Here is a 14133-nt window from a genome sequence, read left to right on the forward strand (position 1 = left end):
TCACTTTTGAAAGTTTTTCTTTATTAAAATATCACTGCTGCAGAATATTTGATTCCATATCATCACAATTTTCCTTATTCAAAGTGTGTCTATTTTTTTGAGTCTCTTCTTTGCTTTTCCTGTATTCAGCCAATTCCTTGTTGCTCAAGTGTCGAAAAACACAGGTTGCAGCTTTTCCACCTCTAATGATCTGGGGCTTGGATACGAAAGTAGCTAGTTCAGGCATAGTCTTGAGAATTTTATGAAAGAGCTCCTCCTAAAAAACAACCAAAATCAAGTTTATATGTAGTTATTTGTCTTGTACACTGCTGCATGTTAAAACATTTGTAAAAATTAGAATTGTCAAGTGTTTCCTGATCCTGTATTAGATGTGACCCTATGCTAGATACTATGGAGTTTGTGTAGTTTGGGTTGTGATGTGATTCCTTTCCTCACAGAGCTTAGATATTACAGAAAAGCTGAGGATGCATGAAATTATCCTGACCAACAGTGGCAGTAATGTGCCCAGAAGCCTTTATATACTGCTGCCAGTCACAGAATAATTGCTACACATTAGTAGCAGAAAATCATAAAGAGACATCACCTGGTAGAGAGAGATTCCTTTTAAGAAGTCTCTAACCTGTTTGGTAGGGGCCACTGGTGCCCAAAGATGGAACTAGGCTAATGGGTAAGTGCTATGAGTCATTTTGTTGTGGTGGCTGAGAATGATAGTGGTGTATGGTAGTGCAAGCGTATGGCAGGTATCTGGGAGGATGTGACAAGGTTTCAAGAAACCTGGTGTACTGACACATGATCTATTTATTTCTCCCATACCTTGTCGGGGATGACTCCCTTTTACCCCACCCACTAGTGAGGTGCTCCTGTCGATGAGAAAATAATGGGAAGATTTGACAAGAAAGAAAGGTGGTATTACCATTACAAAAATCACACAATATCCAGACTCTACAAATGTTTTATTTTAAGCTTTTGGAATATGAATTCTGACCTCCCATGGAAATACCTCCTGCTGAGGAAACTTCGTATGGAATAATTCCTCAAATGTTTTGCCCAACGTACTTTTAAACACCATTTAAAGATATTAAGCTGTTTCAACAGTCTGGCTAGCAGCTGTTGTGGGGGTGAAAGACCAACACAAGCCCAACAACAAGAATGCTGCAAAAGCCCAGGTTCTTTTGATCTGCTTTAGTAAGGAAAGCAACATTAAGGGGTTGACAAGCTTACTTTAATTCAGCATACAGACATCATTCACTTAGTTCAGGGGAAAAAGCCAGCACCCTGAACTTTGGAACAAATACAAATTACAAACATTGACAGACAGACCAAATATAGTTCATAGTTACCAACATCTAGGTTCAGCCCGGGAGCTCATGACAAGGGCTGGCCCAGAGTCACGTGCGCCACCATGGCTGTGGGTAAGAGCTCCAAAAAGAGAAAGCCAACCCCTGGTTTTATGTCTTTTTCAGAGTCAAGGGTGAGTCACACATGCAACTCACCCACGTGACCTAGAATCATCACAAAGAGGCGACTTAAACCCATGTGGTCTAAAAGCCTCTGATGTCCCAAACGTGTCACTCAAACTCATGTGTAAACTAGGCCCTCCCTTGAGGCAAGGAGGCCACCAAGGACTCCCAAATCTAATCAAGGAAACAAAGGCTGAACTCTTCAAGGGCACTTGGTTGAACTGAGTGCTAAAAGCCTATTTTGTTTACCAACACATAAGCAAGATAAACCATTATGTAAATAACATGCATTGACACAAAAGTGAAGATTAATTATAGATACGTGTAGCATAGTTAATTGAAAAGAGGCTCCCAGAGGGAATTTACCTATATAGATTTAATTTAGTTCAGTAAGTACTTACTATGTGCAAAGAATTGTGCCAGACAGTGGCTGACTAACATTAACTATGACTGGAAAAAGAAATTCAAGGAAGTACAAAAAAAATTAGTTATGAACCTTTTTTATATCACCCGTATGGATGTCAGAGAATCCTGAGCCAACAAGTCGAATGGCCAAATCAGGAAAAATGTATAAAGACAATGTTTACATGAGCTAGCAATATGGAATTGGATTATGGAATTGATTCTGGCTGTCTTCATACATCTAAGTTAATTTAAGGAAAGCTTAGTCATCAACCTAATAATAGAATTAATTGGCTCTTAGATCTTTTTACCTGAATATCCTTCTATAACATCAAAGTTAAGTTTCTATAACCAAGGTCATCTTTTTGCACAAATGATTTTCTATTCCATAATTCTCTATTCCTGTTAATGGTACCACAACCATTCAGTCTTGTATCCTTGGGTTCATCTTTTACTTTGTTCTCCTTCCCTCCCCTTCCCCCTCCCCCCCATCCCGTTCCCCAATCCAATCACTCTTTAAGGGTCTTTTTTCCTTTGTTTCCATTCCCACTGTGATTTAGGCCCTTATTTCCTCGAATGGATTACTAAAATTGCCTTTTAGTTGGTCTCAATATCCTCAATTCTTCAGGAACTCACAAGGTTACAAAGACCTCAAGTCTTTGCATTTGACCCTCTTCCTTAGGAATCTCATCCATTGCTATAGCACCTCCATACCAATGATCTGTACATAATCCTCTATCCTGTGCCTGTCCCTCCAAACACTCCAAACTGAAAGTCCTTGAAGAAACAGAAATGTGTACAGTTTTATCTTTGCATGTGTGCGCTAAGTTGGGCGGGGTTAAGAGGGTGGGAGAGGAAGGAGGCAGGCTTCAAGTATAGTAAGTCCCTCCACTGATAGAGATTGGCAACTCCTCTGTAACTTACAGCTACAGTTACCTGGAGCACTGAGAGACTGGGGCAGGACTCAACAGAGACCTTCCTCATTCTGTAAGAGGCACCCTATGCCTCTGTCTCACACAGCTTGCACACAGGAAGTGCTTAATTAACAGATTTTTTTTCCATTGATTCAATTTTGTCTGATGTCTGACCTGCTCTTTCTAAAATGTAAGCTTCTGGAAAGCAGATAAAATATCTTCAGTGACCATATTTCTGAACTAAAAAATTAGAGCATGTGGCCTCACAAAGGTTATCCCCTTTGTAAAGCCTTCTTAAAAGTAGACTTATTTTCTCAAAAGTACAACTGTCATGAAAATCCTAGACTAGCCTGACTTAAGTCTATCTGCCAGATCTCTGAATTCCTCTCCTTTCTTTAATGCCTACCAATAGCTTGCACAATAGTAGCTATCCATTAGATAACTATTGAATGTATAAATGGCCTTGTATTTGTATTACATTTTGATACTTTATCTTCACAATTTTTCTGTCACACAAGGCAGTTTTTCTATTTCTACTTTCTATGTGGAGAAACTAAAGGTCCAAGAGGCTGTCAAGTGACAAAACTAAACCCAGGCTTTGCCTATTAACCCATTTCCTTTTCTTAAGACCAGGGATTTCAAAGCCAGAATGCTTGTTGCTGCCCACCTAAGTCCTTTTTTTCAGATAAATATGTAGTTAGGATAACAAGCCTTTCTGAAAAGTGTTAGCTAATAGTAGTAATACAATTGTAATATGCAATTAAAGTATATCATTTTAATTCGAGAAGCACTCTACCAGACCACATTACTTTCCTCCTAGCTTAATCATAAATTAGTCTGTTATTGTCCTCTTTTAGGTGTTTAATTATTTAAGTCTTTTTGGAAATGAGCATGGTGTAAGTCTTGAGTAAATCCAATGAATCAGTTGTGCATGTCTAAAATAATATAATCACCTATACCAACTTATAATCAATGAAAACCTACAGAATAACCAAAGGGATTAAAAAGTGAAGGCTGGGGTATAAAATGCAGTGAGCTTGAAATGATAACCTCTGACTCTGTTTCAAGGGCAACACTGTATCTGTAGTCAGCATAACCAGTTTCTGGGACTGCATATTGGTCTGTAAACTTCATTTTGAAGCAGGGAAGGGAGGGTTGTGGGTAATGAAGAGGCAACTGCCAGGAATCAGAAGCAGCTATGCTTGGCAGGTGACATGCTTTACTTTCTACCTCCAAACCTGTTTAGTTATCACAGTGCCAGGTAGTATAGTGCCTAGAGTATGGGACTTGGAATAAGGAGGAATTGAGTTAAAATACTGGTCAATTTTAATACTAATATGCCCTCTCATTCTCTGCTGCCTTCTTATCACCTCCAGGATCAAATGTAAAATCCTGCTAGGCATTCAAAGCCCTTCACACCCTGGTCCCCTCCTATTTTTTTGCTCTTTTTAAAACTTGCTCTGATCCACCTCTGCAGTCCAATGACAAGTCTGTCTCCAGATTCCAGGTACTTTCTCTTTCCATCTTGAAGGCCTGGGATTCTCTCCCTCATCTCCTCATCCTTGCTTCTCTGGGTCCTTTCAATTTTTAGCTAAATCTTATTTTAGCTAATTGTAGCTAATTCTACCAGAAGCCTTTCATGATCTCTATTGCTTGTGCCTTCCTTCTATTGATTATTCCAATTTATCCCATCTCTATCCTTTTTCTACATAGTTTCTGCCCCATTAGACTGTGAGCTCCTTCAGAGCAGGCACTGGGTTTTGCCTTTTTTTTGTATAGATTAGTGCCTGGTACATACTATGGTTGTTGTCCTTCAACCAAAATAACATCACTATGTTAAAGTCAAGCTACGGTGTGCCCAACTGTGGCTGATCAGAGCAATACAAGCTCGGACTGCTCTACCAGAGATCTGGCACAAATACTCCATGGAAACATTTGGGGTGGAGTCTCTATATTTGTGCATCTCAAATTTCTTTTGAGCTACTTCAATTCTGCTTTGCTCACAGAGCATAGTACCTTCTCTGATAAGGGTATGCCATGCTGGGCAGTCCCATGCCAGTGTCTCCCATGTCATGCAATCAATTCCAAAGTTCTTAACCGAGACCTTAAGAGTTTCCTTGTATCACTTTTTCTGACCACAATGTGAGCACTTGTCCTGTGTGAGTTCTCCGTAAGGTAATCTTTCTGGCAAGTGTACATTTGGCATTTGAACAACATCACCAGCCCATCAGAGTTGTGCTCTCTACAGTAGAGTTTGAATGCCATGTTTGATATCTCATCCTGCCAGGTGATCTTCAGAATCTTCCTAAGACAATTCACATGGAAGGGATTCAGTTTCCTGGCACTGTGCTGGTATAATATCCAGGTTTCACAGGCATAGAACAATAAGGTCATCCCAACACCTCCGTAGACCTTCAGTTTGGTAGTCAGTCTAATACCTCTTCTTTCCTACACTTTCCTTCAGAGCTTCCTAAACACTGAGCTAGCTCTGGCAATATGTGTGTCAACCTCATTATCAATGTGTACTTCCTTGAAAAGTATGCTGCCAAGGTAAGTGAACTTAACCACAGTATTCAGAACTTCTCCATTTGCTGTAACCAATGGTTCCATGTATGGATGGTGTGGTGCTGGCTGATGGAGCACCTGTGTTTTCTTAGTGTTAATTGTTAGGCCAAAATTAGCACAAGCAGTGGAGAATTGATCCATACTTTGCTACACCTCAGCTTCAGAGGCTCATTGAGTGCACAAACATCTGCAAAAAAATCGTTCACCAAGACTCCCTCCACTTTGGTCTTGCCTTGTAGCCTTTTCAAGGTGAAGAATTTACCATCTGTGTGGTAGCTGACCTTGATGCCGTGTTTGTCCTCACTGAAGCTGTTTGACAACATGGCTGAAACCATATGCTAAATAGCATGGGAGCAAGCACACAGCTTTGTTTTACTCCACTGGTGACTGGGAAGGCATAAGAGAACTATCCATTATCCAGAACCGGAGCAAGCACGTCATCATGAAATTGACATACGATACTGATGAACTTCTCTGGGCAACCAAATTTTGACATAATTTTCCATAAGGCCTCACGAGTGACAGTATCAAAGGCCTTGGTCAGATCTACAAACTTTGTGTATAGGCCTCTGTTCTGCTCTTGGCATTTCTCCTGGAGTTGTCAGGCAGCAAACACCCTATCAACTGTTTCTCTGCCCTTTCTGAAGCCACACTGGCTCTCAGGTAAATGACCACCTTCCAAATGAAGGATCAGCCTATTAAGGAGGACTCTGGCAAGTCACTTAACTTTCCTTGTGTTCCAGTTCCCTCATTAGCTTTAAATATATGATCCTATGATACCATTTAGATAATGACCCAGCAGCTAACTTTTAAAATTAAATGTTTTGACATTTAATTGCATGTAATTTTATCTTAGTCTTAAAAAGTATGTTCAAATTTGGAACTCAAAAGCTTGTGGAACTGAATGTCATAAACTAAAAATAAATAAATTTAAAAGGAAAAAAAAGTATGTTGAGTAAAAAGTGTTTATACCGGATTTTACTTACCATATTATCTTCTGGGTTTGTGGTTTTCCCTTTCTTTACTGTAATTTGGACTTGATATTTTTTCTCAATCCACTGTTGAATCTGTTTAATTTTGGTGTCCAAATCATGTTGTGCAATATTTGAAGAAAAGATCAATTCCTTTAACTGGGGAGGTCCTAATTAAAGACAATGGTATTTGAAAGCATACTATTAATGAGATAGGGCTGACTGTCTATCTAGTTATCACTATAACGATACTTTAAAAGATCTGCAAGTTTAGCATTGTTAGTATTCCTTCCACTGATACGGAATTTCTCCATGCATTAACAGTTTTATAAAGTTGCTGTGCCTAAAAAAAAAAAAGTTAACTTTGTGATGAACCCTCTATTGATAGAACTTTCAAAACTTAGCTAGGCTAGTCTTGCAACCACAATGGGAGACCAGGACTGCACTCAAAAGCTCATACTCTCTTTGCATAGTCTTTGAGAATCCTGAGTCACCTCTAGAATTTTTGCCTATTAACCCACTTCATTTTTTTAGACCAGGGATCCAAATTGCTAGTTGCTACCTCCTTGGCCCTTTTGTTCAATGAATGTGTAACTGGATAAACAAAAAAGGAATTACAGTACTACTTTGGTAGAAGAAAATAATGATACTTTGTTTTTATTGAGATTTCTAGTTTTCATAATTTATAATAAATTACATAATTTCACCAGACATCATAATATAACAAGGACAAGTTATTCTTTTACAAATGAGGATACTAGCTCAGAAAGATTAAGCAGTTTATTCTAAAGTCATATGTCTAGGAAGAGGCAGAGCAAAAAGTAAAACCCAGATCTCCTAATTCTAGGTTCAGTGTACTTTCCTCTCCAAAATGCTTTACTATTATAAGCAATTAATAATTTAGTAAATATTTTCAAGTTAACAACACAAATAATACTAAGTACCTATCTGGTTGTGCATAATAGTTAACTGAGATCTATCCTTACTTTTAAAAAGAGTGTCTAACACCTAGGAATTTGTGAGAAAAGAAAATACCTAATAAGGACCTCTTTCCTTCCCCTAATGACAAGAAAGTACTAGTTTGGATACTTTTGCTTAATTTTTTTTTTTAAACAGAGATATTAAGAGATGGAAGAAATGGAGGCAATAGAAGTCTCATTAAGATGAGAAAAAACAGTAAAGTGAGAGATAAACAAGGAAATGAGAATGCCCAGATGATTTAAGACAATACTTAAGATCTTTACAATTTCCAAGAGCAGTATGATTGATGTTTGAATGAAACAGTACCTGTTTTTGATCGAGCCTTTTCTTTCTCTCTAAGTCGAAGCTGTTCTTCATGAATCTGGCTTCCTGACATTAACTGGTACACTGGAGGATCTGTATTAGCTTTCCGTAAAACAAGTCTCAGGTTTTGTTCCTCCATTAGACGAATCACTGCAACTCGATGCATTGTTCCCAAATCGTTCCCATTACTATCAAGTAGCTGAAGAATTCGGTGATGAATTTTTCTCCCAACATTGCCAAAAGCTGATTTTGACACTTTTTTCTTATCCGGTTCATCTTCTGTGTTTCCAACTGTACTAAATGCATTAGCATATGCAGGCAGTAGTAATCTTTTGGCAACAGTGATAGCCCCAAACTGTGTTAGTGCTGCCTTTTGCACAATCTGTGTACTAAAATATCTATCACTGCAATTAATTCCAGTTTTCACAGTCTGATGTATGAACTTCCTCATAAGAGCTGTCATTCTAGGAAAGCAGGGAGATGAAGTTATTAAAATTCAACTTTCTTCCCCCTTTAACCTGGCACTGTGGCACCTAGAAGGTACTATAGTATCCCAGTGAACATAATTTAGGGGAATGGTGGTTTCTGGAAAAGAAGATCCCACACATGGGAAATTCACATCAGGCCTTTACCAAAGACTAGAGGGTATCTGTGGCCATTAGCCTATCTGCACTCATAAGCCATCTGCCTGTTTTTCAATTCCTCGCTGTCTTTCAATTCCAGATGCATAAATTATCTTCAGTATATAAATGACATTTACCAAGATACTATGGTATCTAACACTAGATATAGGAACAGCATCTTACACATTTCATATCATTTTTTGATTAACAAAAGGCCAATGTATTTGGTTTTATACAGAACCCAGGAGTATCCTAAATGGGATGGGCTATAAAAGCTGGCCCACGGAGAAAATTAAATGAAAACTGATAATTAGGGGGGAAGGGACAAACCAAAATTTGCCAGTCACTATTTGACTTCTGGCAGCTAAAGCTGGATGTCTTTCTGATATCAATCACCCTCTAGTTGTTAAGAACATACTAAAATAGTAGACCCTGGGGAAGATGCTTATTGTTCCTCTAGCAAAGTTACTCAGAGCTCATGTCACACATTTAAAGTGTGGAGTGAATACGGATCTCTTCCTTTTAATAACATAAGAGAAACCCAGAAGTGACTTAGTAGGCCAAAGAATGGGAGAACCCTGAACGCATTCCTACCTAAATGTTTAAAAGACATTTAAAAATATGTGAGAAGATGTAGCTAGGCATAGCTGCGAGCCAGCGGGGTTACTTCTTGTCTGAGTTTGAATCTTATCCCTGCCTGACATTTAAGTTTTGTGTGACCATGGGCAAGTCAACCTTTCAGAGCTTCATTTCACAACGAAGTAGCTTCTACCTGACAAGGTCATTGTGAATATCAAATGAAATAATGTACACAAAACATCTGGCACAATATGTCACAACTGGTAGTTTCTGATGATAACTGAGAGGCTTGCTTGAGACATGGTGGGAGGCAAGGGGAAAAACTTGACATAGCATAAAGGTAGGTTCTGGAGAAGAAAATAAAGAGCAAAGTATCTCCACACGAGAAGTGTGGAATCAGGATAGAAGAATCAGGAAATTCCCCCTGCATCGAGATGGAGTTTTGGAATCAACAAAAGAAGCCTAATAATTTGAGAACAGCAAGTAATACCTATTTAAGTCACTTAAAGATGAAGAAAGTTCTCATATTTCTGGCTGAATCACTATAGATAAAAGGATGGCTGAACTATCCCTGTTACATTTGGAGTTTGAAGTTACCAAAGAAAGCCTTTCTCTCCTACACAACGTCCCCTGTGCCGATGCTTGAGCAGTGTACTGTGCAAAGATGTACCCATGCTATTACTTAGCATAGTAATTCTCAAGTTCCTCTGAATGAGAACCAATACTTACGACTGATAATCTCGTGTTCCAGCTTTGCAGCATCTGATTGTAGAGCAATGTGGGCCCCAGGAAAATATACCATTGATTCTCATATGTGAAGACAGAAGTACTGACAGTAGTTGAAAGAACTGATGCAGGACCAACAATCCTTTCCACACTGCACCAGACTGGCTTTTGGTTTAAAGCTATAGCTACTATTTACAAAGCCTGATTTAATTTGTTAGGACAGTTAAGCTGTATCTACCTGCCACCAGACTCCCTGAGGACTAGGACTTCTTTTGTATCTCCAATGCCCAGCATAGTGCTTTGAGCATTACAGGCCTTTAATGTTTGTTGAAGTGAAATAATCAATAGCCAATTGTTTGCTTAAAAACCACCTAGACAAGTGACCTTTTTGGTGCTGCAGCACCTAGGCCAGTGTCTTAAAAGTAGCTCAATAAATATTTATTGAATGAATAAAACAATCAACTTTATAGTTTATGTCTATCAAAGCCTTTTTTTTTTCCAGAACAGTGGTTCAACGCTTATTTGACTGGCATGTAAGTATTTAAGGAGTATCAAGAAATGAATATTTTTAACTTATTTGGGGACAAATATTCCTGAATTCAAAATAAAGCAAATTATTAAATGTTATTGGAAACCTGTTTTAAAAACCCAAATAATAAGTTTGCACCTGTGAGGAAAAACTACAGATATTTACATTTTCTTTATAATGACCAGATTTTTCTAGTTTATAGTTATGTTCATGGATTTTAAATATTGTATGCAGACCACCAAATAACTGTCATGGAGGTGGGGAATACTCATAGGAAATGTTACTGGTTTGTATTGTCATATTGCAAAATTAATTAGCTTCTATGTACTTAGAAGCAGATAGTAAGAGATAACACACAGTTTAGAGAAAGATCTGGAGATAAAAACGTTTTGCCATAACCTCTTCACTGTTTACTCAATGCTTTTCTTTTCATTTAGCTAATATTCATAATTAATGTCTTTCTTATCTTGACATAAAAGTTACACATAGAAGTTCTAGTGGAATAATGGTCTTATTATATGGACCAGCTACATGGATACGCTACTACAAAGTGCCTCACTTGCTCTGCATCAACAGAGCTTTGGAAGAACCTGATAAAAGCTGTCTTGGCTACACTGTTACTAAACTACTGAATCCTGCTTTCATTTGCATGCCTCTGGGTTTTGCCCACACACAAAGAAAGTAAAGTACTCTTAGTAATAATACATGCTAAGAGCTAAGCAGAGAAACAGTGTGAAGGAAAACCCAGGTTTTCTTTTCATTCCACACAACGATGGTCAACTTGCCTAACCTCTTTCGATTCTTTACTTGCAAAAGAGATAATTCACATTTCCATAGAGCTTGAAAGTTTATCAAGTGTTTTCCTCAGAACTGGATGACGTAGATACTAAAAATATTAACCCCCTCATTTGGCATATATGATACGCATTGAATGGCAACTCTGCAGCACAGTTCTATTTCCTTCAGAAAACTTGATGTCATGAGGGTATCCAAGAAAAACATAACTTCATTTCTCTTCTGGAAGGCTTTCCTTCCAAGATATATGAGAAAGCAAAAGGGCAAAATTAGGAGAAATGTGCTTGTTTCTTTTTGATCTTTTTAAACCCTGCCTCTCCCCCACTCAGAAATGATGTCTAACTCACGGTCAAAACTGTCAAGATTGTTCACACTCAAAGCCTTTCTACCCCGTTTCCCTCCTATGTGGTTTAGTGAAGCTAAAGACCAGGAAATGTCTCTTACGTGGCCTTCCCTCTCCCCTCCTACTGTTTGCACCATATTTCAGGTACTCTTTTCACCTAACTATTGTTAACTACCTAACTAGTCTTCCTGTCTTCAGACTACCAGTTCTATAAATCCCCTTCACTGCATTCACCTCAAAAAGCTGCAGTGGGTCCCGATTGCCTCGGAATGAAGTTTAAACTCAAGATCATGCATCCACTAGGCTCCAACCCACCTTTCCAGTACTTTCTCAACATGGGCCCCTCTTGTCTAGGACTAAGGCACTGGCCCCCATTCTTGCTTATTGGAAGCCACAGAGGCCGGAGCCAGAAGAGCTGGATTCAAATCCACCACTATTAGCCATGTGATCTTAAGGAAAACACTTTATCTAGCAGAAGAGATACCTAGGTAACAAGGTTGCTGTGAAATTCTAGTGGGGCGTGTTTAAGGGGCCTTTTGTCAACTGTTAAGGGACCTCGGGGGCCAGCAGCCCGACCTACGGGTTAAATCTGTATTCCTTGTATAACTCCGGTGTCCTTTCCTCTACGAAGCTCTTTCTGATTCACTCCCAAGTGATCTCTCCTTCTCCAAGCCCTTGGTCCGGGCTGCCCCACCCCCACCCCCGGCCCCAGGCTCCCGTTAAGCTGTAAAGTCCCGGCGAGCGGGGACAAGATCCTCCAGTGCCCAGCGCTGTGCCTATCACCTCCACAACCCGCTCCTCAATAACATTCCGTGGCTCCCCAGTGCCTAGGACTGCAATGGTGCGCTCTCGCTAAATGCTTGTGGATTGGCCCGGGAACGTCCCTCCCGCAGCAGGGATTGGCAGGGCCGCTCGGAGGAGTACAGGGGCGCAGGGCCCGAGACACGTGAGGAGGAAGGCTGGGCCCCTCAGGACGCTGGCCCACAGCCTTCCTCACCCCGGGGGGAGGAGGTGACCGTGACGCGGGTCTTCCCCACATTCGCCCACCCCGGAGCTGCAGACTTGGGCGCAAGTTACCTGATGTGGGATGAGAATAGACTGGATGGAAAACCCAGAGCAGCGCCGGAAGCGGAGGGGCCTGGCGACTCCCGTAGTGGGCGGAGCTTCCGCGAGTGAAGTTTAAAGGGAAAGCGGCGCTGCGGGCGGGGGGGGGGGGGGGGAATGGGCTGTGTAGGAAGAATTAAAGTCCTCCGACCGAGTATGCGGCCGTTAAAGTCCTTCGACTGAGAATGCGCTCTACGTCGCGCGACGACCGAGGGAAGAGGAGCTGGGACCCAATGTGTCCAGCCCCTCACCCGTAACGTCCAACTCCTCTAGAGTAGGGGTGAGGCCGTAGTGCAGGAGATCGCAGTGTGTTCGCAGGGGCCCAGAGTCTGGAGTCTGGATACTCTGGGTTCGAATATGCCCTTGTCCTCTATATAACCTTTGCCATATCCTTCAACCTCTCTGGACTTGGTTTCCAAATGTGAAAAAATAAAATAAAATTAGGGGTTTGGACTAGACCCTCAGCAGCCAGTCCAGTTCAGTGACCCAAGTCTTAATCACAAGCCCTGCACAAGTGAGGCAGTTATTGAGATAGGTTAAGGTGATGCTTTAAAACGGATCCATGATTGCGTCCCCCAAACCGTACCTAACAGCCCCGCCTTCCTGAGTGGCAGGAGCTGAAAAGGGTGGCCACCCTTCTGCTGATGAGCCCGGCTTTGCCTTACCTTACCCTGCCTTACCTTACCTTACCCTATCTTGCCTGGCTTTGCCTTGCCTTATTCCTTACCTTACCTCACCTCACATGATAGGAGCCTAGCTGTTCAGCTCCACCCTTACTGGGTCCCACAGTAAAGAACCTGCCTGCATTTGAACCTAGCTCCATCGAGTCCTCATTAATGGAGTCTTAAAAACGACATTGATAGGAACGAAAGAAGGACCTTATATGAATATAGATAGACCTCTATATCACATAAAGACTTTAAAACTTGTAGGCAAATTCAACAAATCCACAAAAACTTTTATTGATTACATACTGTCCACAAGATACTGCACTTGGTGCATGGGAAGGGGGCAGAATACAAATGAGGGTAAGAGATGGTCCTTGCCCACAAGGAGTTTGCAATCTCGGATTGGATGGAATGGGAGGAGGTGATTTTTACATAGACAAATACAATCCAAAATGTGTACCATGAGAGTTCAAAGGACGGGTCTCGCTTTGAGCTGTAGTAATAAAAAATGGCGGACCTTGAAAGCCGTCTAGGGTTTCAGCAGGTAAGTATGCTTCAGTTTTCTCAACTGTAAAATGAGGATAATAACATCTACCTCCCAGGATTGTTCTGTGGATCAAATGAGATAAAATTTACAAAGCCATAAGGACAGTGCCTGGCACTCGTGCTTGTTTCCTTCTCTTGTGGGGGGGAGGGGAGTGCTTAGTACAGTATCACACAAAACGGCACTTGACAAAAGAAATATTGAGTAATGGCTTAGTATCTGCATGTACACAATTTCAGAGTTGAATATGGAAAATAATTTTGGGTTAATGAAACCATGGCCCAGAGAAGTAAAAGATTTGCCCAAGGTCACATAGGTAGTGAGTGACAAATTCAAGATTCAAACCGAAGTCCTCTGGCTCCTTATCTTTATACTCCAGATCATAGATTTATAGTTTGGGAAGAACCTTTGAAATCATTTAGTCCAGCACCCTTGTTTTACAGATGAGGCACACACATGAAGTGAGCCAGGATTCAAACCCATGTTATTTGACTCCAAGTCCAGCATTCTTTCTACCACACCAGGCTGTCTCTCCTATTACCATCAACAAGAATGAACCCCTGAAAATAGGATTTAAATTAAAAAGCACTAGTTGTGATGTGAAAGGAGCTAAAATGTACAAAGAG

At 40.5% G+C, this 14133-nt stretch overlaps 1 protein-coding gene across 1 annotated transcript; it reads right to left on the reverse strand.

The window, feature by feature from the left end:
• Positions 1-4: 4 nt before the first annotated feature.
• MTIF3 (mitochondrial translational initiation factor 3) lies at positions 5-12355 on the reverse strand. Its single transcript, XM_036746823.1, has 4 exons — positions 12269-12355; positions 7600-8060; positions 6328-6482; positions 5-256 (listed from the first exon to the last, which is right to left on the reverse strand). Exons 2-4 carry the CDS (start codon positions 8057-8059, stop codon positions 32-34), a joined length of 840 nt encoding a protein of 279 aa, XP_036602718.1. The 5' UTR covers position 8060; positions 12269-12355; the 3' UTR covers positions 5-31.
• Positions 12356-14133: the final 1778 nt, after the last annotated feature.

Source organism: Trichosurus vulpecula, chromosome 2, assembly GCF_011100635.1.
Source record: "Trichosurus vulpecula isolate mTriVul1 chromosome 2, mTriVul1.pri, whole genome shotgun sequence".
NCBI classification, from domain to species: Eukaryota; Metazoa; Chordata; class Mammalia; order Diprotodontia; family Phalangeridae; genus Trichosurus; species Trichosurus vulpecula.